This window comes from Drosophila suzukii, chromosome 2R (genome assembly GCF_043229965.1).
Source record: "Drosophila suzukii chromosome 2R, CBGP_Dsuzu_IsoJpt1.0, whole genome shotgun sequence".
Lineage (NCBI taxonomy): Eukaryota > Metazoa > Arthropoda > Insecta > Diptera > Drosophilidae > Drosophila > Drosophila suzukii.
The window spans coordinates 10,760,230-10,786,570 of NC_092081.1; the positions used below are offsets into that span (position 1 = coordinate 10,760,230).

At 39.7% G+C, this 26,341-nt stretch overlaps 1 protein-coding gene across 4 annotated transcripts in view; it reads right to left on the reverse strand.

Moving 5' to 3' along the window:
- mam (neurogenic protein mastermind) overlaps positions 1–26,341 on the reverse strand; it is an 81,404-nt gene that overhangs the window by 4,375 nt on the left and 50,688 nt on the right. For 3 of the 4 annotated variants that reach the window (XM_065863543.2, XM_036813176.3, XM_065863544.2), the window contains exons 2-4: positions 20,409–20,801; positions 17,764–19,833; positions 252–531 (exon numbers count right to left, since the gene is read on the reverse strand). In XM_065863543.2, coding sequence (XP_065719615.2) covers positions 252–531; positions 17,764–19,833; positions 20,409–20,420 — 2,362 coding nt within the window. In that variant the 5' untranslated portion in view covers positions 20,421–20,801. The remainder of the gene's footprint in view (positions 1–251; positions 532–17,763; positions 19,834–20,408; positions 20,802–26,341) is intronic. The other variant, XM_017074269.4, reaches the window with a different exon arrangement.

Sequence of the window (26,341 nt, forward strand, 5' to 3'; positions counted from 1 at the left end):
ATCTTTGTGGCTAATATATTTAGAACGAAATGATTTAACTTGGCTTTAGAATGTTTTAAATATTATATTGATATATTTAAGAACATTATCTTGATTAATTCAAGAACAATATCTTTATGGCTAATATATTCAGAACAAAATGTTCTTATATTTTTTTTTTTATTGAATTAGAAAAAAAGTTGTCTTTAAGAGTGGATGATTGTGTAATTTATAGCAAAAACTAAAATATTTCGGTAGGTATTTGGACTTACCATTTGCATTGCTCATGTTTTGATTTGGTTGCTGCTGCTGCTGTCCTGGATTTGGACCGCCATTGCCCACGCCCACACCCACGCCCACTCCTCCGCCAGCGTTGCCGCCATGCGGCTGTTGCTGCTGCTGCTGGGGATTGGGTCCGTTGTTGCCGCCGGGCTGCTGCTGCTGTTGCTGCTGCTGCGCCTGCTGCTGACTGAAGAAGACACCTTGCTGAGCGGCCACCGAGACGTTGCTCTTCATGTCGCCACTCAGATGCAGATGCTGACCAGCCGACACCTGTAAGAGGGAAATATAAGATTAGTTTATTTGTTATTTTCTTATTAAATATCGAAAAACCGAGAGCGCATAAAACAAGATCAAATAGTCATGATCAACACATTCAACCCATATTCGAGGAAAATCGTTCTTGATATGAAGACGAAAAAGCTCTTGATTTTTCTTTTTCAATTTTTAAAAAGATAGTATTCTCGCAAACCCAGGACACTTAATTGAGATTGATTTTAAGAATTTAAAACACTAGATATAGGATAGTATAGGATCAAAACCCAGAAAACTGTAGCGAAAATATAAAAATGATTTGGAAGGGATTTTAGAAATGACATGTTATTAATTATCAGAGAGGAAATGTACTACTTCAACTCTATTTTATTAGCCAAACCTATAAACGAACCAAATACTGCGATAAGGGATTACCCCAATATCTCATGAAAATCCTATAGCACTCCGGCGTGATGAAAGCGATTTTAAAAAGAAGATGAGATTGACTTCAAGCGTATCGCATGGATCTTTGATCTTATTTGTGTTATTCTGGAGACATGCACCCACATTCGACAGGCCACTCGAATGGTTGTCACCGGCTCCTGGCACTTTGGTAATTTGCCTGGAATGTCAGGCCAAGGGATTTTTGAGGCTAATACCCGACACATAGCTTGGCATCCGTAGCGCAAGAAGGGGAAAAGGAGGAGGCCAACACCTTCTCCATTTGCAGCTGTCTCATTTGCTGTCAGCTCGATGTGTCGCCCACACACACACACACTCACACAGGCAAGGAGAGTGGGTGGCAGGCTTTCAAGCTTATTATCGCCAGGATGGCTTTCGAATCCGCATTGACTGCCAGACACACACACACACACACAAAGAGAAGGAGAGAAAGCCAGAGGCAAGCATAAATCTTTCGGCACTTTTTCATAGTCTACTTTGCTGCGTTTATCTGTCTGTGTGCGCTTCACCGCCTGCACTTAGAAAAAATAGGTATCTGGAACAGCGGATAATCATATTATATGATATTCACAAGTAAAATGTTTATTTTAAATATGGAAAATAGTATTCCTATACCATTTTTTCTCTTTAAAAACATAATAAGAGGGGTTTTATGTTAAAAACTATATGAAATTTCATCAAAACGAGTATTTATATTTTTTATCAGTGCATGTATATGTATCTTCGGGGGGATTCCCCCCACTGAGCAGCAAATTTGCCATTCATTTGTTATTGTAATGGGCCCAAAAAGAGCGCCGGGGCGACATGCAAAATGAGCGGAGGACAGCAGCGCCTGAGATCGACCCTGGAACTTCAATGCCATCCCAACTCCCCATTTTACCCCCAACCTTTCCTTGCCCTCGAGTGTTTGCCCTCGAAACTCGCCAACTCACACCGAAAAATCTGCGAGCAGCGAATAAATCTTGCCACCGGACACACCGCACACCCTGGGCATCGAAGTTCCACATAGTTTCCATGGCTTCTGACGGTGATTTTCCTCGATTTTAAGCCACCCCACTTGGGGGACCATTCAAGGCTTATTTTCCCTCATCCTCCAAGGGGTTTTTACACTTCATGTGTGACCATAAGCAATAGGAAAAGCCAATGCAATAGCAGCAACAAGCACACTTGGCAACTTTTGTGGTCGCGTTCGCCTTTTTTGCATCTAGTATTTTTTTGAAAATGAAGGGTCTATAAGGTAGGGTATGAAACTCAAAGTTAATTTTAATATATTTATATTTAAAATTTATTAAAACCTCAGAGGATGAAAACTGTAGAGGAAAATATTTCAACTTAACATTAAATCTTTTGATGTACTAGGTTGTTTCTTATTAGGTTAGGATCATATATCTTTGAAATCACACGTTTTGATAAAATATATTTATTATTATATAGGGTATGGTATATTTTATAAATTTTATGCTAGGGTATGGTTTTTTTTTATATGGTATGCTAAAGAAACGCAATTATTTAAGTAACAAAATATAAAATTAAAAAAAAAATTAACTATAAAAATGATTTAATGCCCCCTCTAATATCAAACTTTAATAAAGGATACCGCAATGTCTAGCCTTTGAGCTATGGCCTTTGTTCCTGTGCCCCCTTCATTCTGTGCTGTTGCTGTAATTGCTTGTTGGTTTAATTTATTGTGTGTTTTCTGCAGCTCCACGCATTTTCATTTCAAACTCGCGTGCGAGCAGGAGGGCAAATGCCTGGTTGAGTGAGTGCGAGAGGGAGGGTGATGGTGAGGGTTAGGGGGCGCAAAGTACGCTGATTAAAAGTCATGGACTCTCGTCGGGGCTAATTGAAGTTTAGTGCCTTGGCTTTGGCATTGGTCGGCGTGTGGCAGGCAGCCTTCGGCCCAGCCACCAAGGACCCACCCCCCACCACCCAACACCACCCACTCGTTCGAATGTTGGCCATAAATCATGCGCCTGCCCCTCTGAATCTAAAGCCAAGGTGTAAAATGTTGCCTCAGTGTGGAAAATGGAATTAGGTTTCTGGCATGATATGTGTGGTCCTATACACGCAGAGAAATAACCTTGCACAGAGAGAAATATCCAAGAACATTGTTCTTGAATTGAGAACATTCGTTCTTAAAAACCGTATAAGTACATTTTGATATCAATGTTCTCATATTAGAATGAAATGGTGAGAAGATAAAAGTTAAATTAAGTTTGTTTAACAACTTTTTGATAAGTATACACTACTGACTGTACTAATAGTTTATTTGATAGTTTATATTCAACTTAATTCGAGCAAAATAAAAAAATTTTCAATTTTAAAAAGTCGTTCTATTTTTAAGAACATTTCCAACTCAGATGAGAACGTTAGAATTTTCTCTGTGTGGGTATATTTATTCATTTAACTTTTTCAAATCTGCTTAAAAAAGTGTTTCTTATAAAATAAATGCAATAAAAACAAATTTGAATTTTTTAATTTATCATATATATTCCAATATTATAAAATGTTATTATGCTCAGCTAAAAAAAATCATTTTAAATTCTAATTTAATTTGTTTGTTTTAAATGAAACCCTTTTTAAGATGTAAAACAAAAATGTATTTTCTCTTTACATCTATTTTTCTCTCTGCAGCCACTTTCTTTACGCAAGGCACATAACTTGTTGGTTCTATTAAGCCCAAGAATTACAGCTTCTTTCTCTGCTGTCAGTCATAAATACCTTCCACAAATGAAGTCGATGGGCCTTGGTTAAACATCGATTGGCTTTGGCTGCGGATCGAAGCCCAGAACAAGTTCATAAAACAAATCATTACAGCAGCGCTTTCATAAAAAGACAAAAACCCATCCACACACACACACGCATACACAGAGAGAACCAAAGACGGATACACACCCACTAATACATAAAATATCAATAAAAAAAGTTTAAAGGTAACTGCCGAGGACGAAGGCGCAGGATTTTTGGGTGGCTGGATGGGGCAAAAGTGGCGGGAAGCTTGCGGGTGAACCGGAGACGCCGCACGAGCGCGTAAATCCTGCAGCTATTACCCCAGCGCCGCCATATTGATTGCGCTGGAGACAAACACAGATACACTCCAACACAGAGAAGAGATACTCACACACACACACACATGGAGAGCAAGGACTCTAAGCAGGAAATGCGCATTTGACAAGCCAAAAAGATTGCCGCACGGCCCACGCGCTGTCAAGGGAATGATATGGCTTGGTGGGAGGGGGTGTTCCAGGGGGCAGTGGCGGCGGCAGGGGGTTGCCTTGCATATAGACTTGACAATGATATATGTGACTATCCTGCCAGTGGCCTGCATGTGTGTGTGACACATGTAAGGCTGGAAAAACAAAAAAAAAAATACACCCAGCGAAGAAGAACATAAAACTCCAAGGGAACTGCGGTCCCCATTTCTTTTTTCGAGCGGTTTTCATTCACATATCTTCAACTCCGCTTGGCTGACCAGGCACAACTGTACCCACGAAGCCCACAGCCAAACTTGTTGCCCCACTTGCACTTAAAGTAATTGAAAAACTTGAAAAACAGACACCGAAAAACAAGCAGGTGCGAAAAATCTCAACAAAAGGTTTTATGATTAATTATGGCTGCAGGCAACACTCACTACCTTCTCTTCTCCTTTGGCTTTCCTTGGCATAATAATTTTCTAAGCTAACCAAAAATTAAAGTGGATGAAAGTAAAGAGGGTCTTTGGTACTATATAATAAATATATACTAACCAAATTTGATTATGAAATTGTTTAAAAAAATACTAAACGGTCGGAAAATGTTTAGGATTTAGGTTTTAGATTAGACCTCTGTTACAACCACTTTGTTAATTTTTATTAAAATATATATATGTAACTCTAAAACTCGACTTGGAAATCTATTTATAAGACTACAAAGCAAAATATATTCCCTATACAAATATTTTAATATTTCTGGTATTCCATTTTTTAGTATGACCATATGACACTAGCTAAGAAATTCAATTGATTGACAAAAATGTTTTTGATATGTTAATTAAAAGCCTACATTTCTTTACATGTTCTAAAAGTTTCCATTACCTTTTTTATTTTTAAGGTCAGAAATTTGAAATTTAAGCCAGTGTCATATGGCCATAAGAGAAGTTCGCCTACAAGTGAACCGGGGTAAAAGTAACTCATAAAGCACCCACCCACTTGGAGCCGCTTGGCAGCCGACCAAAAATTGAAGAGTCAATGAAATTAGTAAAGAGGCCACGCCCACCAACGCCCACTAACAACTGCCCCCAACATGATTTAGTCTGGGCTTTAGTTTTGCTCTTTCCTCATTTCCCCATTTCCCTGTCGCTTCTTGATATTTTTTTTTCGCTTTTTTCTTCGTTTTGGCAGAGAAGCCAAAAAATCCAAAATGAAGCCAAGGGAATTCCAGGGTATGGGGTGGGTGTATAGTGGATAGCCACCCGTTGGGTGTCTGTCATTGGATATTTGTGTGACATAAACTAGCTGCCTCGAACTCCCCTCCCCTAGGATCCTATCCCATCCCATCCAATCCAATCCAATCCCATCCAATGAGGTGTCCGCGCTGCGTTATTTAACGAAATTATGACAGGGAATGGAGATAGGAGATGGTAGATATAGGGAACGAGCGAAATCTCATTTCGAAAAGCGTTAGAGCACGGCGAATTTGATTTTTAATTGCCAGCGACAAGCTGGAAAGCACCAGGGCTCACAAAATCATTTGGTAGGGGGTGGAAAAGGTAATCGGATTTTATTGAAATTTTAAGAAACTTATTATAGGTGAAATATGTTTCCTATTGAAATCTGGTGGATGAAAGTGATGGATTTTTAATCGGAAGATATGTCCTTAATAGAGATATCAGAGAACAAACATTATAAAATATCACAACCTTTGTAGATACAGAGCTTTTAAATAGAAGACCAATTGATTGATAATCTATAAAAATGTAGTATAGAACTTAACCCTCGAAATGGACTGATTTGAATAATAATAATAACTGGTAAAATAGGTTCATATTATTTGGATCAAAAGATTATAACATTCGTATTATTGGAGATCCTAGGCTTGATATTATTTAATAAAGATAAGTAGTTAATAAACGTGCTGTTTTTGCCTACAATATTGTAACCCTTGAAGACCCAGACCTTTAAAATGGATGACCAATGGATTGAAAATACATCGAAATGTGGTTTTACCCTTAACCCTCGAAATGGAGCAAGCTATCCCGATACCTGATGTATCTGATTCCTAGGCTTAATACGATAAGTAGTGAATAATCGTCCTCTTCTTCCCTACAAAAGTGTAACCCTTGAAGACCCATACCTTTTAAATGAATGACCAATGGATTGATAATCCATCAAAATGTGGCTTAACCCTTAACCCCCGAAATGGAGCAAACTAACCCGATACCCATCCAATTCCTTTGGGTTCAATTTAATGTAATTATGCTCACTTACGGTGGCAAATACCTGGTGCAGATTGCTTCCCAGCACACTATGCATGCCTTTCGCATTCCGAGATGCAGGCAATCCTCAACTGCTTTCCCCAAAGAGAGAGAGAGTGGAAATCTCCTGGGCGGTGGGGTTATAACTTTCCACACCCACACAAACACACACACGTATAGGCATGCAGGAAAACTGCAACGCGTCCATCCACATTCACATCCACATTCCCGTCATCGTCATCATTGTTGATGCCGACATATCAGCCAACTTTCAGCGCGGCAAGCGGTGTGAGTTTCGCCCCCATTTTCTCCCCCCACTTTCCCATTTTCCTTATCCTGCCCATGCCACCCAAGGGACCCTAGTTTTCCCCAGTGGAGAGGAGAGAAAAACTTTTGAAACAGTTGCAGTTTGCACACAATGCCAGACAATCTGCAGCAGGAGTGGGAGGAGGTTTGAAACGAGGAATAGATACAATAGCTGGCCGCCACCCACCGCCCACTTTTCCAGCACCCCCCAACCACCCATCCACCCCCCTTTCAATGCGGTTTCCGTGTCCCTATATGTGTGTGTGTGTGTGTGTTTCGGCTGCTGCAGCATGTCAATGATCATAAATTAAACTCGCAATAATTATAAATTAAATTTTGGCATAAATGGCCATGAGAGCGGCCCCCAAAATGCTTATATGTAGTGGAAAAGGGGGGCGGGGGGCGGGGGGCGTGTTGCATTGTGTGGTGGCCAAAATGAACTGCACTATATGCATATGTCATGTGGGTCAAAAGGGGGGTGTTGGTGCTGCTGTTGGCTTAAATTATTGGGGGTTTTGGCTTTGGCTCTTTGGTCGATGGATGACTTCGATTTGTTTGTTGGCTTCATTTCAAAAAGGGTTTTCGGATACAGATACATAAATACCCATAGGCGGCACATGCAACGCTCAGGCACACCTGTGGCAAATTTATGAAAAACATTTTAATGGATCGTCTGTCAAAAGTTTACGAGGTAGGGCTGGGTTTTAACCAACTCCAGCCCACCAGCCTTTTTATCAACGCCATTTATCAGGACACCATAGCAAAATAGCCATAAATATACCAGTTCAATGAACTTAAAGTTGCAAATTTTAATTATACTGTGGAAAATTTATTAAATAATATTAATTTAAATTTAATTTAAAGCCAAGAACCTAATAAAACAAACAGATATAGAAACCTGTCCATTGAAAATAAGAAACCTATGTAAATTCTTAAAATAGTTTGTTCCATGAATTTATACTTCTGAAAACTAATTTTCAAAAAATCTAAATCACGAATAAAATCTAAAATAATAAAAGATTTTCCTCTCTTGAAGCTCTGCCAAGTTCCAAGAAATTAGAGCATTCGCTTTTGGGCCAAAAGGCCATTAACCATTTTCCCTGAATGGTGAATAATGAATAATGAATGTGAGAAATCGACAGATATATATAGAGAACCTAATCTGGCAATGATTTCATTACTTATATTTATGTTTGCTGTGGTTGCAGCTGCCGTTTTTGCCATTTCTCTTCATCAATTACGAGGCGGGAGTGCATAAAAATCAAAAGGCATTTGCAGTTCGCCATTCCCAGTCGTTCACTCGACTTGATGGATTTTTAAATTAAATTTAATTTGCAATTGCATTTTTAATTTGATGCCGTAGCCGCTGCTGTAGCTGCCTTTAATGGGGATTTAATGCCCCGGCAAAAACAAGTCGTTTGTAGTGAAGTGTACTGGACCGTAGAGGAAATGCAGCTAATTAGTGTAAATATTTTGCGTGCCCAGTTCGAATGTTTGATTTAGCCCGTAATTGCCGAGTAAAATATGCCAGCTAATGGGGATCATTACACGATCAAGCTGATCCGATCTGATCTGCTGTGATCCCAATCACAATCATAATCATATGATCTCAACAAATGACTTCCTGCATTAACAAGATCATGGAAGAACAAAGCAGCTCGCCAGATCTAATGAGATCAGATCGGTTATATCAAGCTTATCTGAAGACGATAAGCGAGCCGAAAGCGGAAAATCCACAGATGAGGGCACAAGTCGGATGAGTCATATAGCTGGCATCTGATAGATAAAGCAGCTGCATGGCAACATGGGTGAACAAAGGCCCCCCGGCGCACGATCAACATCAAAATAGCATTGAGAAGAATTCTTCTCGCTGCGATTCTTTCTCTCTTTTTGCCGCTTTTCGAATGACTGCATCTGTGAGATACAAATTAAAACGCTAAAGAAACGCGCGCGTTTCTGACTCATCCAGCAATTTGCAAAATAAAGGTAGAACGTGACAATGGTTTTAAATATTAATAAGAAACACGGAAGAAGAATTGAGGGAAGAATTGAGACATATAACCAGAACTATTACCCACAAAAAGCTACTAGTTTTAAAAATAAAAAGATTATTCCATCTTAGAAAGCTCTTATTTACTACTGAATTAAAACAGCGATTTATGGTAAACAGTCTTTAAAAAAATTCAGCAAAAAATCGAGAAAAATTCCGGATTTCCCCTCTATTTCGATAAAACGAAAATCAATTGCTCTTTGGAAATTTTCAACATATTTGCTTATGCATGTGCCGGAACTTTGTCAGCAGAAAGTTCAACATTCGTTAATTTTATTTACTCACACACAGGCAAAACGCACACGTACGCATATCCCCACACACACGCACACACACTTGGGTAAATAGAGGACACAACAGAATGCAAACAACAAACAAAAAAGCAAAGCTGCAAATTTGGCAGAATTATCCAGCCATATGAACCCGGCCGCCCCCTTGTTTTCCATTTTTCCCCACAGGATCAGCACATCACCTGCATGGAAATTCGCTTTGCATTTTCACCTAAATTCGAAACGAAATTTCCCAATGATTTTCCAGCAAACCGAATGAAAAATGGGAAGAAGGTTGGTAGGAAAGGTATGCTGTTGTTTTGTGCTTGAATTTTTCAAGAAAATGTATCATTCAAATGTGGCACAAAATACGAATGCCAGCTCTTAAGTTCTATTAGAAAAAATAGGGGACTAAGCATTTTGTAAACCACCAAAAAAAGGGAATTAAGTGTACTAAAGCTGATCCCTCAAACTCCTGAAAACTTTACTTTTTTTGCTCTTACATTTCACTTACTTTCCGCTTTTCCACATCCTCATCGGCACCCGTTTTCCATCCGCTCTCCACTGCCACTAACCTCAACCATTTACATTTTCAATTACTTTGGCTCGGCGAGTTTTCAAGTGACGAGCATTAGACACGCACCGCAGCCACGCCCCCACACACACATACACACACTCACGCCCCCTCACGAACACCAACGCAGCTAAGATCAAATGAATGTGGCCCATACAATATAATATTACACATACGCCACGTGGGCCCTAAGAGGAAAACTCCCATTTTGGAGTGGGCGTTGTCGCATAAAAGGTTATTTTCGCAGAAATTAAAACTTATGGTTAATAATCTCGGAGCGCTGAAATATCTATGGAATGTTTCCATAGAACAACAGCACACAAAATACAAGAATTACTTTATTATTTAGCGTGACACTGGTTACCATTTGCTTCTACATGATATTGATTTTCCTTTGGGGAACAGAAAAAAAAAACGAGACAACTTTTTCTACGGTCTATATTTAAAATGTTTTCCAAGTGACGTCAGCATGTATTCTATTTAAGGTATAACGAAGCTATATTTGCATTGCAACGAATGGAAATTTTGTTTAATCTGTATGAGATTGATATATGTTTTAAATAGCTTGAGACACCTACGGAGTTTGCCAATTGACGTCAAGAGCTTGACATTTAACAATGAAATATTTCTTCTTAGTAGTAATTCTTAGTAATAATAATAGTAATGAAAGATGTTATTATATGATATGTACATTTCTTCTTAATAATAATAATAATGGTAATGAAAGATAATATCTAATCATACACAGAGAGAATTATTCAAGTACATTGTTCTTAAATTGAGAACGTTCGTTCTTAAATACAGTCTTACTACATTTTGGTATCAATGCTCTCAATATTGAACGAAATGGTGGGAAGGGAAAAGTTTAATTGAGTTTATTTAACAACTTTTTGAAAAGTATACACTACTGACTGGAATAATAGTTTATTTGTTGAGGTATTCAATGTAAATACCGCCAATTCAAATTGATTTGCACAAACTAAAAATATTTTCTATTTTTAAGAACATTTTCAACTCAGATGAGAACGTCAGAATATTCTCTATGTATGATATGCATATTTCTTTTTAATAATAATAATGAATGATAGTATCCTATGCTATGCAATCATTTCTCTACCTTTCCCTAAGAGATCTTCTTTTGTTCTTGATCCTAATACCTGCTGCAACTATTCCAAATCCAGTTTGCAATTCCATAATTCCACTTGATCCCTTCAACCCCTTGGCCAATCCCCTCATCGTTTTCACAGTCGGATTTCGTGTTATGGCCGTAAAAGTGTGGCAAATGTAAGTGAACAACAACTTTCCTGACCACTTGACCTCCCGGGGAACCCCCGTTTTCCTTTATCCCGGCTGTTGGCAAAGTAATTAATTTGATAAAGTGGCCGGGCAAAACGTTTCTGCAGTGGGTGGCTGGCTGGCTGGCTGGTTGGGATGCCCAAGGTGTTGTTATGAGGGGGGATGGATTTCCAAAGGGCTGAAGGGTTTGGGGGCCCTGCAGACATATTTATGGCCGAGAACATATACGTTTATATGTATATAGGATATATACACATCCTTCCCTGTATGTGTGTGTAGTGGCAACAGATTGTGCGTTCTGTTTGGGTAGTTAATGAAATGAGTTCGGTTGTCAACGAAAAGCCAGGGAAATGTCACTGGAAATTATTTTGCGTGTGACCGAAGCAACAAAATTTAATGGAATTTCAAATGCCGTAGAGCATGTGTGTGTGTGTTTGGTTTGGATTGGAAGTGCAATACCCCCTGTATCCTGGGCCCAGAATTTACACTTTTCGACCAAGACTCGTTTGTTTGCCCACCGGACTGCCTTTGCCTCGTTTTTACATTTTACATGAATTTGCGTCTGAGTGGCGCATGAAATTGCAACAAATTGTGCAAATACTTTGTTTCTGATATGAGTTGAGTGTCAACCTTGTCTGCCATTCTGTCTCGGTCTGCTTTTCTTTTCCGTCTCCAGCTCAAATAAAAACTAATTTGAATAGAGGACTGCATTTGTTGATAACACAACCAACTTTTGAGCCAGGAAACCAGACTGGCTGATACCTAAACGAAAGTTTTTAACAGTGCCCCAAAGCCAATCTAAATATACGGAAAATAAACCGTATAAAAATAAAAAAGGAAAAGGCGGAAAACATTTTGTAAATCTTTTTGGCAAGCTTTGGCTCCAGTTGGAATCGCTTTTTATGCCCTGGCAGCCTATAAATATGCGACGTGAGATGTTTGCAGAAAACACACACAAATACACAAACACTCACACACACAAAAGCAGCAGATTCACACACACAGTTGCAAAAGAGAGCCTTGTAAAAAGCATAGCATACTTTGCAGCGTCCACCAGGATTTGTAGCGAGATTAGAAAAATTAAACTTAGAAAAGGATAAAATGGAGGGAAAGTGGATGAAGGGGCTGCTGAATAGCAAGTGGCGACAAGCAAATTATAGCAAATAAAATGCAAAACCAGTAGCACCAGCGAAAAACTTTGTTCCTTGCGAATAATTTCCATTAAAATAGATTAAAAGCTGAAATATTTATATATATTTAGCAGGGGAGTATATGTATATTTGGTTGTAATACCAATGCGCCAAGGAGGTGAAAGTATTAAAAGTACTTGCTTACGCATTCCTGCTGCCACGTCTTCATCTCAGTGTTATATGAAGCGGATTACATGGCATAATAATCACGACGAAGGGGGAGATACACATATATATGTATATAGATAGATAGATAGATATGGCAGGAACCATGGAGGGGTTAAGAACACGCGCAAATATTAAATTTTATGCCCGTGGCAAGGGAAAATAGCTGAGGGGAAGTGCTGAAAAGAAACGCCGCAGGGAAATGCCGAGCAAAACGGAAAGGTGGCTATCAAAATGGCCAGGTGAGCGAAAGCAGAGGCAAATACCCCAAAAAAAGAAAGAGATAGATGGCAGGCTTAGCCCCAGGAAAATGAAATATTACGGCTAAATGCTGAAGATGTGTGAATAAACTGATTGATATTGCTGCCATAAGCTGTCAGATAATCCCTCAAAGTCTGAGGACAGCAAAAAAATACAAGACTGAGAACTATAATTGCAAGGCGCTAAGTTAAAACATATGTATTAAAATGGGAAACTTAAGGTTAAACAGTTGAAAGGATGATTTTCACACATTTTCAAACTCCGCCAAAACACTTAACCCCAAAATACCGTCAAAGTTCATCAACTTTTCCGCTCCCCAAAAAAAAAAAACTCTCAACACCACCTGCAAATTGATTGAAACGCAGCCAAAACTGGCAAGCGGAGTAGGAAAACAGAATGAAAATATTACGAAACTTCGCTTTAGCAGCTAGCAGCATTTTGGATGCGCCAAAAACCATCTTGCCAACCCAACCAAAACCCACACCCCATGAAAATCCCCCTGAAACTGACACGAATGGGAATATAAAAGGTAAATAATGTGACCTTTGAGAGCATCAAATGCGTTTCGTAATGGGCCTGGCCAGAAAAACAAAACTGAAACTGAAATCTCAAGCGGAGCGAGATCCGAAAAATTGGGATACCTAAAAACAACAGCCGGCAAATTCGTTGAATTATGAAAGAGGCGGGAAAATACCATGTTTTCTTTTGTTGCTAAAGTTTTCCCGCTCATAAATACGCTGCCTGTCTCTTTACGCTTTTACTTAGAGCCAAAGTTCCTTTTTTTTCTGGGGGAGGGGGGAGTTAAATTTATAGAGGTTAATGCCGTTATACAGATGTAAAATCTGCCAAATAAGTCCTGGCCCCATAAGCCCTGTCAAGGCGAGTTATGTGAAGAGTTGTTCTCGGGAATCTCCGAGCCCCGAAACTGAAATTCGGGGATTTGTTTTTATTGCCTTGGCGCCTGCGCATTGTATAGCCGCCTTTTTCTGCTTCTTTTTCCATTTCATTATAAGTACTTTGGATGCTGCCTAGATCTCCACTTCCTTGAGGTTATAAATTATTTATTGTTTTTTGATACAAGATGATTTGGAGTTCGAAGTTGGGAGGTCTTGAGTTGTTGGTCGCATGTGCTCGCATTTCTCGCTTACTTCATTAAGTCGCCCCGGGCCAAGTAATAAAATCAGATATGACCCTCTAGCTGTCTCTTTCGTCGCCCCCTGTTGCTGTCTCTTTCTGCGGCTGCCTGGCAAGTATAATTTCCGCACATTTTCACGTTTTGCACATTTCCGCTGCATACTTTTGTGCGCCCTGGCATTTTGATGACGCTTTCGCCTGCGGATCGACCAACCGAAGCCTTTCTCCCCTTTCTCCCATGGCTTTCTATTTTTTTTTTTATTGTATTTTACACAAATTCGTTGGTGGCTAGAACTATACAGTTCCCCGTTGTTGTCGCTGGCATTTTAACGAGTTAATGCAGGACATGCAAAATGGCCAACATTTTGAATTCATTGAACTTTTAGCCGGGGTACGGTTGTTTTTGGTCTGGTTTTTGTGGCTGCATGGTTGCTTTGGTTAGACGTGTAAGTTTCATTTTGCACAATAAGTATCTGATAAATTTTATTTGAATTCTCCGCGTCCAGCCAACTTTTTTCTTATTAAAAGGGAGGAATTCTTGTGTTGAACTTGTTTGCTGTAAGGTTCTTTATGCAACTTTTCGTTCCAAACCTATAAAAAAGTATCTTTTAACTATAGAATAAATACAAAAAAAAAGGTATACCATTGTATTAAATAATACAAAATTCTGATTGATTTAAATTACATAAATTACATGTTTAAATATTTGATTTGGATATACAAATTTAAGAGAATACTATATAATCCCAATTAAAAAGTTCCAAAAAATTATAAATAAAACAATTGCATACCCTTGTATTAAATAATAAAAAATTCTGATTGATTTAAATTACATAAATTACTTGTTTAAATATTTTATTTGTTTAAGAAAATTTAAGAACATTCCTTACAATCGCAATTAAAAAATGTCCAAAAAGTACCACCATTATAAATGGCCTGTCAGCCCGTCTTGGGGTAAGAAACCTCATTAGTAAAATGTATAATTTTCCCTGCGCGTTGCTCCTTTTCTACACATTCTTCCACTTCAACTTTATATTCTTACCATTTCTTTTTTTGGTCCCCGCTTAATTTATTGTGCATATTCCAGCATTTTCTTTTTGCGACACCGGTCTTTGTCATATTCATAGTACATTTTACACTTTGCTCGCTCATTTCTTGCACTTAAGAGGTTTCCCCACAACTTTTTCTCCCCCTAAAAAATGTATTATTGAGCCGAGAAAACTCGTTGAATCCGATGCTGTTTTGGCTTTTTGCAACCCCCGTTGCCAAATGCCTCCCGCCTCCGTTTTGGGGGCATTTTTAATGAGTCCTATGCAAATATATCGTTAGACTTAAGTGTGTATACGTGTTGTGTCTTGGCCCGATAAGCGAGCCAAAAGGATTCGCCAGGACGGCCTTTGATTATGGCCAGCATCCACTGAGCAAAATCGCAGTGAGGGCAGAAAACTTAAAGCCCCAGGGCCCCAAGAAGGAGGAGGGAAGGATGAAAAGGGGGCGGTGAGTGGCTGGTGGGCAGTCAAAATAAAAAAATTATAATAAACCCCGAAAAATTTCAATCTCAATCGTCAACAAGTTTTGCCTTCTCCAAAACTGTTTTCCGACCCCCTGTTTTCTACGGCACTCAACTTGCTTCAACTATTTTCCTATGCAGCGGGGTTAGGGTGGTTAAGAGGGAAAAGTCTCAGGCAACCGAGGGTTAATGCATGAACGAAATTCATGGCAAAACTTGAGCTAAATGCGCCCAGGAAAAAAATACACAGAGAAAAATATTTATCATTTTAATATAAAGTAAAAAAAAATGTTCTTTACTATTTAGTTTTAACTAGAACGAAAATACTAATTTCAAAATAAAATTATTTTAATTATAACAAACTCTTGTCTGATTTTTCCCAGTGCAACTGACCAAAAATCGGATAAAATGCCGTTGCCGTGTCCCTTTTTCGACCAGGCCAAAACCAACTTGTCCTCTCTTTCTATCTCCTTTTACCCCTCTCTCTCTATCTCATCTCCCCTTTCCACTTTCTCATTTCTCCTTTCTCTCTTTTATGCTTTTTTGGCTGTTCTCTGATGAAAACTACTCAGCGACATGAAACTTAACTTAAAAAGTTTTGCACTTTCATTTTGTAAATGAAATGTTGGTGCTGTTGTTGTTGGGAAATAACAGGAAAACAATTTGGAGCGGATAATGAATATGGGTTAGGTTTAGTGCATATATGTAGGATTCGGTGTGTGAGGATGCATGTGGCTAGGGAATATTGCTTTTGTGAGAGAGATTCCCTTGCTTTTTGCCGGAAAAAGTGCCCCTCAAAGGGCAGGGGGCGTATACTGTTTGAGGGGTAGTGTGTTGGGGAAAAGCGGTGCAATGAAGTGATGAATGCATTACTATATGGATGAGTGATGACGGAGCTCAGTAAATGTTCATGGGCCCATGCACTCTAGGGCTGTTGCCAAAAATGCACAATAAATAAGGATCAAAAAAGGGCTCTGTTTTAGAAGAGGGAGTTGGGGAGGTTGGAAATGGTATAGTGGTGTTTTGTAACTAACGTGTACATATAGAATATTTGATACTTTCTTCTTTCTTCTCTCTATAGAAATGACCAAGAAAAGGGTCTAGAAGTGGTCTGAAAAATATTTAAAATCTAAATGTTACTAGAAAAAACTATGTAGCATACTTTTTTGACAACTTTAAGAAAGATTTCCAAAACCCTAAAATGATTTATCCTTCGCCTAAATCAATGGAAACATATGTTTTAATAAGCATCAATTGTATGTTAACTCGGTAATAGAAGATTTCAATATTATTATAGTTATCTTGGGATATCATTCTACATTAAAGCCTTAAAGTTTTCATACTGCTGTTATGTGGAAACTATTCTTCCATCCACCGCTTAAATAGACATTTATTTATTATGATTTATCTACACTGTTTAAAAAGTAAAAGTAATATCATATTATTTGCTTTCCTATAGGTGTATTATTAATGATAAAAAAAACCATGTTTCAGTTTCATTTCAAGCTTAGTTTACTCTTATGTATTCACAAAAACCAATCAATCTTTTAGCATTTTCTCTGTTTGATTGTTCTTTTCTAACTACAAATAGCTTTTGTTCAGCGAGATCTTTTAGGGCTTCCCACGTTTTCTTTTGCATCCCTTGTCTGGGTACTTCAGGGCATACGCTTAACTTCTTTTTCTCGCATTCTTACAGGTTTTTTCCCCAGATATTAAAGCCTTTTTCCTACTTAAAAAGGAAATTTCCATTCGAGAAAAACACTGAAATAGAAGCAACCATTGCAAGCCAAGCTCAAACCTCTTTTTGTTGCTCGTGGCGTCCTTTTTCCCACCCAACAGTGTTCGGTTGTCGCTCACGTAATGAAAATGGCGCACATGGAACTCGGAAAATTCGAAAGGGAGAAAGGAGGGTGGTGTATGGGGTAAGCGTGCGGCAGAGCTGCGGCAGAGAGAAGGCCACTCGCTCGCTGCCGAGGACTCACTGAAGCCGAGCGCCAGGTCGCCGAGCAATTTTATGAACAGATGTGTGGTAAAATTAATGGACAGAGATAAACTCGGCTGGCGAGTGGAAATGGAAAATCGAGGGTTAAACGCGAAGGGAGAAAGCGAGAGAGAGGGAGAGAAAACTCGTTGAGAGTGCGGGAAAAGCGGCCAAAGGTTCGTTTGCTCGGCTTGTTTGCCCCAACATGATTTATGATCCTTTCTCAACAAAAAAAAAAACAAACGAGAAAAAAAGATAAATATAAAGAAAACAAGCTGAGTGAAATGCGTGAGTGAGTGAGTGGGAAGAGCTCTAGTGAGTTTCACTCAAACGTGGAAAAACAACCCCTAGGAGCTTTTCCGCTGCCGCTCTGCTGTCGGGATTTTCGTGAAAAGCTGTTGACTTCGTTACGCTGATAACTTAAATATGCATGGAAATTTACATACGTGTCAATGGCATTAAGTAGCGTTATGTTATTGGATAAGCTTCATCTGGGCAATGGTTACATTTGGGTGTTTATAGGGCTCTCGTTTTTTTTCGAATAGGAGTTTATCAATATATCAACTGATATGGGGCGTATATAAAAAAGTAGGAACTCACCTGTATACCATGGGCTCCACCACCCTGTTGGCTAATGTGCAACTGCTGCGTCTGCTTCATTTGCAACGTTGTGGTGGTCGATTGTTGCTGCTGCGGTGCATTTGAGGTGTTGCCGCCGGGATTGGGATTGTTTTGCTGCCCATTGCCGGCATTTCCACGCTGCTGCTGCTGCTGTTGCTGCTGCTGTGGTCCACCACCACCGGGTTGCTGTTGCTGCTGCGCCAGATTGCCGGGTTGCTGGTTGCCATTTGGCCCTCTTGGCGGACAGTTAAGGAAGTTGGCCGCCGCATTGGCGTTCTGGTTGCTGAAGGGCGAGTATTGCTGCTGCTGCAGTTGCTGCTGCTGCTGCTGCGGCACCTGTTGCTGCTGCTTGTTAAAGTTCGGCACACCTCCCATTTTGGGCTGCTGCTGTTGCTGCTGGTGGTGTTGCTGCTGCTGCTGTTGCTGCTGCATGGCCTGCTGCTGCTGCAGGCGCTTGAGATCGAAATCGTTTTGAGAGGAATAGAAGAGCTCCTGCTTGATGTCCAAGAAGCTTTGCTGCACATTCATGCCGGCTCCTGGGCCAGGACCCTTCTGGTGGAACTGCGGCGGCAGGTGTTGCTGCTGCGGCTGCTGTTGCTGCTGCTGCTGCTGCGGACCATTGGGTCCCAGGCCAAAGTCATTGGGGAAGCCGCCACCGTAGTCGTTATAACGACCCGGCTGACCTTGCCCCATCATCTGGCCATGCTGCTGCTGCTGGGCCTGTTGCTGCTGCTGCTGCTGTTGTTGCTGCTGCTGTTGCTGCTGCTGCTGGGGGTTCATGCCGTGCGGCGGTCGGGGGAATCCACCCATGCCGCCCATGGCATTCTTGTGCTGATGCTGCTCGGCCATTTGCTTGAGTGTCTGGGCAGCCAGCGGATGTTCAGACATGAGATTACCAGAATTGCCACCATTTCCCCCCGCATTGGGGGCACCACCTGCCCCACCATTGGGACCATTGGGAAAGCCACCTTGATTGCCCGGATTGCCGCCGCCGCGCATCTTCATGCCCGAGTTGTCCAGGCCGAGGCCAAAGCCACCAAAACCATGGCCCAAGCCGCCCTCGGACTTCACATTCAGGCTGTTGATCAGATCTTGGGCATTCGGAGGCTCCACCTTGATGCCATCCTCGGTCTTGATGTCCAGCAGCGGTTTCTCATCGAAGCCATCGAGGAAGCTGGGATTGAAGTCCTGCAGGTTGTTGATGAGATCCTTGAAGGTGTCGTTGTTCTCCGAGTTGTCGTCGCCCAGGAGATCGGGAAAGCCGGGGAACTGCCCCCCACCGCCGTCCTTGTCCAGCGAGCCGAGATCGGGGAAATCATGATCGGGTTCCCGTTTGCATTCGACCAAATTGGCCAGATTACCAAGGGCGGACTTTTGTTGGGCCGACATCATGTTGGGGGGCATGCCCATGCCGCCAAGGCCACCGACGCCAACGCCCACGCCTCCAGGACCCGTGGCCATGCCGCCGGGTCCTCCGCCCCTTCCATTATTCCCGAGGCCACCCAGTCCGCCGCCTTGTTGTTGCTGTTGCTGCTGCTGCTGTTGCTGGTGGTGATCGCTTCCGTTGTTGTTGTTACCGCCGCCTCCGTTGTTGTTGTTGTTGCCGCTGTTGTTACCGCCACCACCGCCGCCACCCCCTCCGCCGCCGCCGCCCACACCTGGTTCACTTTTCACAGATGTATTGGTCAGCGCCTTCACAGTGACATTAGTGCTAATCTGCTGCGGTTGCGAATTGGCCGCCGATGTGGTAAACTCCAGTTGTTGAACAATTTCCACCGAGAATTTGGTTAGATTCTCAGAGCCGTTGTTGTTGTTGCTGTTGCCATTGTTGCCGTTGTTGGGGCCATTGTTGTTGTTGTTCGAATTGTTGCTGTTGCCGGTGTTGTTGTTGTTGGAGCCATTGTTGTTGCCGCCGTTGTTGGCATTCGAGTTGCCGTTGTTGTTGTTGCTATTGCTATTGTTGTTGTTATTGGGCAACTTGTGCGGCGGTTCAAAGTTGTCAGGGCCATTGTCAACATCCTCCGCGGGTCGTTTCAGGAATTTTTGTTGCTAAATGGGAGAGAGGAGGGGAAAATTGTATAAATTGGGGATATTAAAATATCAAATTCTATTAATAACATTATAATTAGGTAAAAATCATTTGATGTCTTATAAGATTCTATTAAAAGGGCACTTTAAATATTAGATGATTGAAGATAGTAAAACCTTAATAATAATATATTATTGAAAAATGGTATATTATTAAGAACCGTCTTTATATTATATATCTACAAATATTATAAAATCGAAGCTCATATGTAGAAATTGGCGGAATTCAGAAATTTGAAGTTAGTTGTGCCCATTTCTTTGAAGCTTAAGAAACAATATCTTCAGATTCCATTAAAAAGGCAATTTGAAGTTTTTTGTGACTTTTTCTTTGAAACTTTAAGAACAATATCTACCTTTTAGAAAATTTACTTTACCTCGAAAAAAATTTCTATAAAATAATATATATATATATAAAAATCGACATTAACTTCAAATTACCAAAATTCTAAGCGACTATTTTTTAGGTATTGCATCAATGAATTAAATAATGATAACAACTAAGCAAGTAAAACCTCTTACAGTTCACCAGATCTTACCCAAATATTCATAGATAGTTCTTTTATAGCTCTTGCTGGCTTGGGCGAAGTTTAGTTTAGTTTTTGATTAGTTCAGACATTAAGAGTCGAGAGCCGTGATTTTTGGAAACACTTCGATGATATATAGACACAGAAGTTTAAGTAGTTGCAGCACGAGTTCAAGGCGCGCGATTTGATAGATGCAAGCCGAGGGTTTGTGGGGAGATTTTAGGCTACAACTAGATAGGGAGAACTTTTCGGGCCAGTGTTGTGTAACGACGTCGACAGTGCTGAGCAGCGTCGAAAATTTATCATTTTGTTGGATTTACTTCGCGGGCGCATTTGGCTTTTGATTTGCTCTACAGTTTTCTCCTTCGATCTTTTGTTCTTTTGATTGAAATTTGATTTGTTCAGCTGCAGCGCGCGCACACATAGAGAAATTACACAAAAATTAATGAAACACATGTACATGCACCGCATATAATGCATTGATGGGCCGCACGATTCGATTAACACTCAACAACAATGGCAACAACATCGCTGACTTGGCAAGAGTAATCAAAAGAAATTCACTTGCAAGACGTGCAAAATTTATTGAAAATCGCAAGTGCACAAAGGCAGTGGCAAACAAAAAATAACAAAAATGTCACAAAATGTATAAAAAAAAAAATCACAAAAAATACATAGAGGTACACCGTACCTAAGAGCAGAAACAATAACATAAAAGGCAAAGACACTTCTAATCAGTGGCAGAACCCCGAAGTCGACTGAGAAAAGAGAACCAGAACACCAGAGTATCTGTGTGAGCGATTGTGCGCCAGTGTGCGTTGTGTTGGCGTCGGCGCTGCTTTTGCTTTTGTTTTTGCCTCTGCTCTGCTTTACTTCAGCGCTTCTGATACCCCTCAATCGTATAACCTAAGGGTATATGGTGTTTATAGGAAAGTAAGGAACTATCAAAAAATACTTATTGGTATTGAAACCATTTCTGTTAGTATGGTTATGTTTCAAAGTCTCAAAAGTAATTTACGTATTTTAAAAGATTGTTTATCTAAGTATTTTATCTGAACTTAGTACAAACACTTAGAAAAAGATCACACCACAATTTTTAAAATGATTAGGGTTTTAAAATAATTTTTAATGGTGTCTAAAAGTATGCAAGGAAAAATTAGAACATCCAAATCATTCGTATTTGCTATATTTATTATATCATTCTTTTAGAACCCCTCTTAAGAGATTTCAAAAACCAAGAAATCAGTATGTTTTAAATATTTGTCACAGAACATTTTTGGTTACCAAAAATATTACTATTTTTTGTAATATTTGACTCCATTTAGGCTTTTTCACTTAATACCCATTTTAACTTATTTATACCCTGATTATTCCCAAGTATAGGATAGTCGAAAAAGCTTTACTCCAATCATTTCCACTTGCTTGTAAGCGGAGAAAAAATGAAAGACGATGGCGAAAAAAGCAGAAAAACAATCACATTTAAATCAGAATGTGTTTGCTTTTCAGTTTTTATTTTCATGCCTCCGTGCAGGCGAAGCGCGCGCGACTTTTGCTGTTTATTTTGTTTTTAATTAATGCAAAATGTATACAAAATAGCCGCGAATAGGCGCAGCAACCAACACAATGACATGTGAGTGGGGTCGCGAGGTGTGCGTGTGTCTCTGTATTTGTGAATGTATCTGTGTGAGTATGTTCAGTGCACACGATATAATACTTCAACGTGAAGAAGAAGCAGTGGACTCGGTTGCAAGTGAGCGAAAAGTTGCGAAATGCTCTGGATAACCGCAAGTGACTCGTTTGCGGAGTGAAGAATTATTCCTCACAATTTTAAAATATTCTGTAGGTCCATCTTAATACCCTGAAGATATAATATAACGGTGAAGATCAACGAAGTAATCAAAAATGAAGTTTATAAAATATAATATCATATTATAACCAACTGAAGTTTTGATTATAAAAACAAAGGTTTGAAACACTTGAAAATTATGTTAAGTTTCGAAAAATAAAAACCGTGTTCTGAGAATTTTTTATTTGAATTAACAATGTTTTCGAATTTTCTCAACTATTACAAATCAGATTAGTTATCGTTCCCAAAAATGTCGAGTACAGTCAAATTATTTACGATTCCCCTAGGTCCTCTTGAGCTGCAGAGACCCCACTCTAGGGTCATCGATAGCCACTCAATCGCTGGTTAATCAATTACATTCAGCTGCAAAACTATCCCCAAATGAATAACAAAGCGAATAACAGCACTCATTACGCATTCACATTCAAACACAATCTCTCGCACTCACGAAACACTTTCGCCTAATAAGTTTATGGCACTTTACAACACTCGAAATGCAATGCACACAATTGGCCCGTTTCGGCCATCCCCACATCTCTCCCATTTCTCCCATTTCTCCCCTTTCTCCCGCTTCTCCTCGCCATTTCTCTGTGTGTACTATCATTCGTTTCGATACACGCGCCAACACTTTTCCCATTCGCTTGGCTCATTATGAATAAATGACATTTCATAAATTTGTTTTTCCCTGTGCCCGTCTACTACTGCTTCTTCTTCTACTACTACTGCCTACCATCAATCATGCCGTCTCTTTCACTGCCCTCTAACTGCACATCTGTTGTCTCTTTCGCTGGCTGTATCTGTATCTGTATCTGTGTTTTTGGTATCTTTCGATGAAAACGTGACACAAAGAATGCAAACTTGCGTTGACCAAAAGCGGTGGGAAAATGGCAAAGGGAAAGAAAAGTAAGGGGTGCTGGGACTATGTAACCTATTGCAGAAAGAGAGGGATATACTAGAGCGTGAAAGAGAGCGGTAGCTTACACAATTTACAAACTTAAAAGTAATTTAGTTTTTTACGACTCCACTGCGGTAATAAAAATGTTTTGCCCTCGCCGTATTACCACCCCCACACACACACACACACACACAAACCATCTTTTCCACCTATAACTACAGCATAGTCGTACCCTTTAGCCTCCCCCAACCCTTTTCGAACCCAACCAAATCTCCCCACCTCCATCTCCCCTAATTCCCCACTACATTTACTGCATTTACATTTATCGATGCGTCGCCTCCAACGTCGACATCCTCATCTTCGCCGCCTTTGCCTTCGTTCTGGCCTCCGTCTTGGCTTTTTTATGTCTCGCTGGTGGTGGGGCTTAATAACTTTGTCGGCGGGCCAAGTAAGTGTCTGGGTTCTAGGGTATACTGAAAATCGAAGGCTGGGCTCACTGAAGTAGTGGTCATATTGTGACAAGTTGAACGGAAATCAGAGCAAAATGATTTAATATCTCCTGATATCATCGGAACTTTAGAAAAAATGTTCCTGAAAACCTTATTGTAGCTTATGTGTGCAAGAATTATCTAAGTTTTTTTAATGTTTTATGCGTAGTACGCTTCAGTTCCAATGTTGTAGAACCAACGGAATAAAAAAAAGAAAAAAAATTTTATAACTAATCTTACTTTAACTTCCTATATTTCTTCTGCTTGGAGCTCAAAAAGAAAGTCAAACACTTTTCAGCTTATGACTCGTTTTTGTATCATCGCTGTCTATCAGTCTGCCTCGCTCTTTGATATATTTTCTGTTTGCTTTACGCGCAAATGAAATAAAGCAACAGAAATTATGCCGCGAACCTTGACACATTAAAAATAAGCAACAACAAAAGCGTCAGTAAGAAGGCGTCACCCATCTCTTTTACCCACCATATGCCCCTCTCCCTCTAGTAAATTTTTGCGTGTAAAAATATATGAAAAAAAAATGAATGAAAATATGGAAAAGCTTCTTTCCACGTTGGCGGTCAGTTCGGTTTTGTATGAATTTCGTTTTCATGATTCCAATGCATAAACAAAAGAGAGCGCGTCCAACGCGTCGTATGATTAATGCGAATTAGCGGCGAATCCAAACCGACACTCTCGGCCACTCAGCACCAGAAAAAAAAAATATATATATATATAGCTATATAGCAGCTAGCCCCAAAACGGAAATCGTCTCGTCCCCACTGCAAAAAAGCAACAGAAAAACACATCAAATGTTTCGTGGAAAGCCTTCGTTTTGCGTTCGTGTTGTTTGATTAGTTGGTTTGGGTTGCTAGTTGCTAGTTGCTACATTGTATGGTATATAGGTGCTGAGAGACAGGAACTGGAAGATGATAGAGTAGGAGTCGCCTTGGATTCCCCAGAAAATGGCGGTGGACAAGGCCACTGCGTAGCACAAAAGTATAATTAAGAAGATTAACTTTTTTGCATGAGCTGTTCACAAAATTGAATGCAGATTATTTGACCAAAACTTTCCAAGAATCTTATAACAATGGTATCACTTATGATTCATACTTAAAAATTTAAGAAAAATAAACCAGCAAAGGTCTTATCACTGAATTAAAATTGGAATTTCCAAATACCATTGAAAACAATGGGTCACATGTCATTGGTTTTGCCAGTGAATCTTTAAATTAATTTTAATAATTGTCAAACAACATATTGTTAAAATATAATTTGACACTCAAAAGTGAAAATAACCAATAAAGAAAATCCGATCTTTAATTACAAAATATGCACTTATTTTGCACATTTTCCCCTAGCTCTCTTTGTCAACCTCTTTTTTCAGTTTTACTCCTCTGGCTCATTTTCTCCTTTGCCATCATTTATTCACAACAATTAATTAAAAGTGTAACTTAAAACGTCCGCTCAAGTGTCAGCCATAGCAGAACGCCCCCCTCCCCCCACCCATTGCACCACCCACCGCCCAACGAACGCCTCCAATTAATTCCTGGCTATTTTAACCATTTCTTACCCCATTTTCGCCCGACACATGCGGCGTATGCGTAATGTTTTGGCCTTGTTTAGCGTCCTACACTTTGCAGCCCTCGTTTTTTACCCCACTTACCCCCTTTTTTTTCTTACTCGCATTACATTTTCCATACTATTAATTTTTTGCACATTATTAAAACGGAAAATTGTGAGAAAAAAAATTATCAAGTGAATTATAAATCATTATTCAACTCATTTAACTGAGCTGGCCCAATGGGAAATTATGTTTGCCGAAAATTAATTAAACAACAGAAAGAGCAATAAAAGTAAGATTAATGTAGTCGCAGGCAGCGACGTCGACGGCGACGCCGACTGAGGCAGAGGCAGCGACTGCGGCAGAGGCAGTGGCAGCATCAATTTCCGCAACGCCAAAAGGCTAAGCCAGATTTCTCGGTTTGGTTTCACAGTTTGCTTGTTGCTCGCTCAAAGGCATTTGTTGCTATTGCTATTGCTATTACTATTACTATTACTATGGCTGTTGTTTCGCCCGAGAATTCCTAAATGCTGTTGTCTCTCACTATTCAATTATACACGAAAATCCAGAAGCGTGGCAGTGGTTCTAGAAGATGCTTAACTTTGGGATACTCTAGAATTAAGGGGATTATATGTATAATATAGATAAGCCTTTTGGTTTATTCCATTATTATAAAGTCGCAAAATATTATACATTTTTAAAATACAGCACAAATATAATGCCTAAAATATAGGAATTATTACCTACAACAATTACCAAAAATTAGATTTGAAGTAACCTTCAGATAGATACATCCCTTTCAGGATAGATACATTTCAGAGATACATTTAAGGTAATTATGTTCTCACATGTTTTAGGTTGGTATTTAAAAACCCTATATTGCCTAAAATATTGGAACTATTACCTAAAACAATTACCCAAAATAAGATACATCCCTTTTAGGATAGATACATTTCGTAGATACTTTTAAGGTAATTATGTTTTTTGCTATTTTAGGTTGGTATTTAAAACCATAGCAGTGTGCCAATATTTTTTTCTGTCACGTTTTTATATTGGAAATACTTTATAGTTATAAATAACCTCATGATAGTATCTGAAACACCATACATCTAAAATCCTTATATAAAAACCCGTTAAATAAATATAGCTAAAACAGGG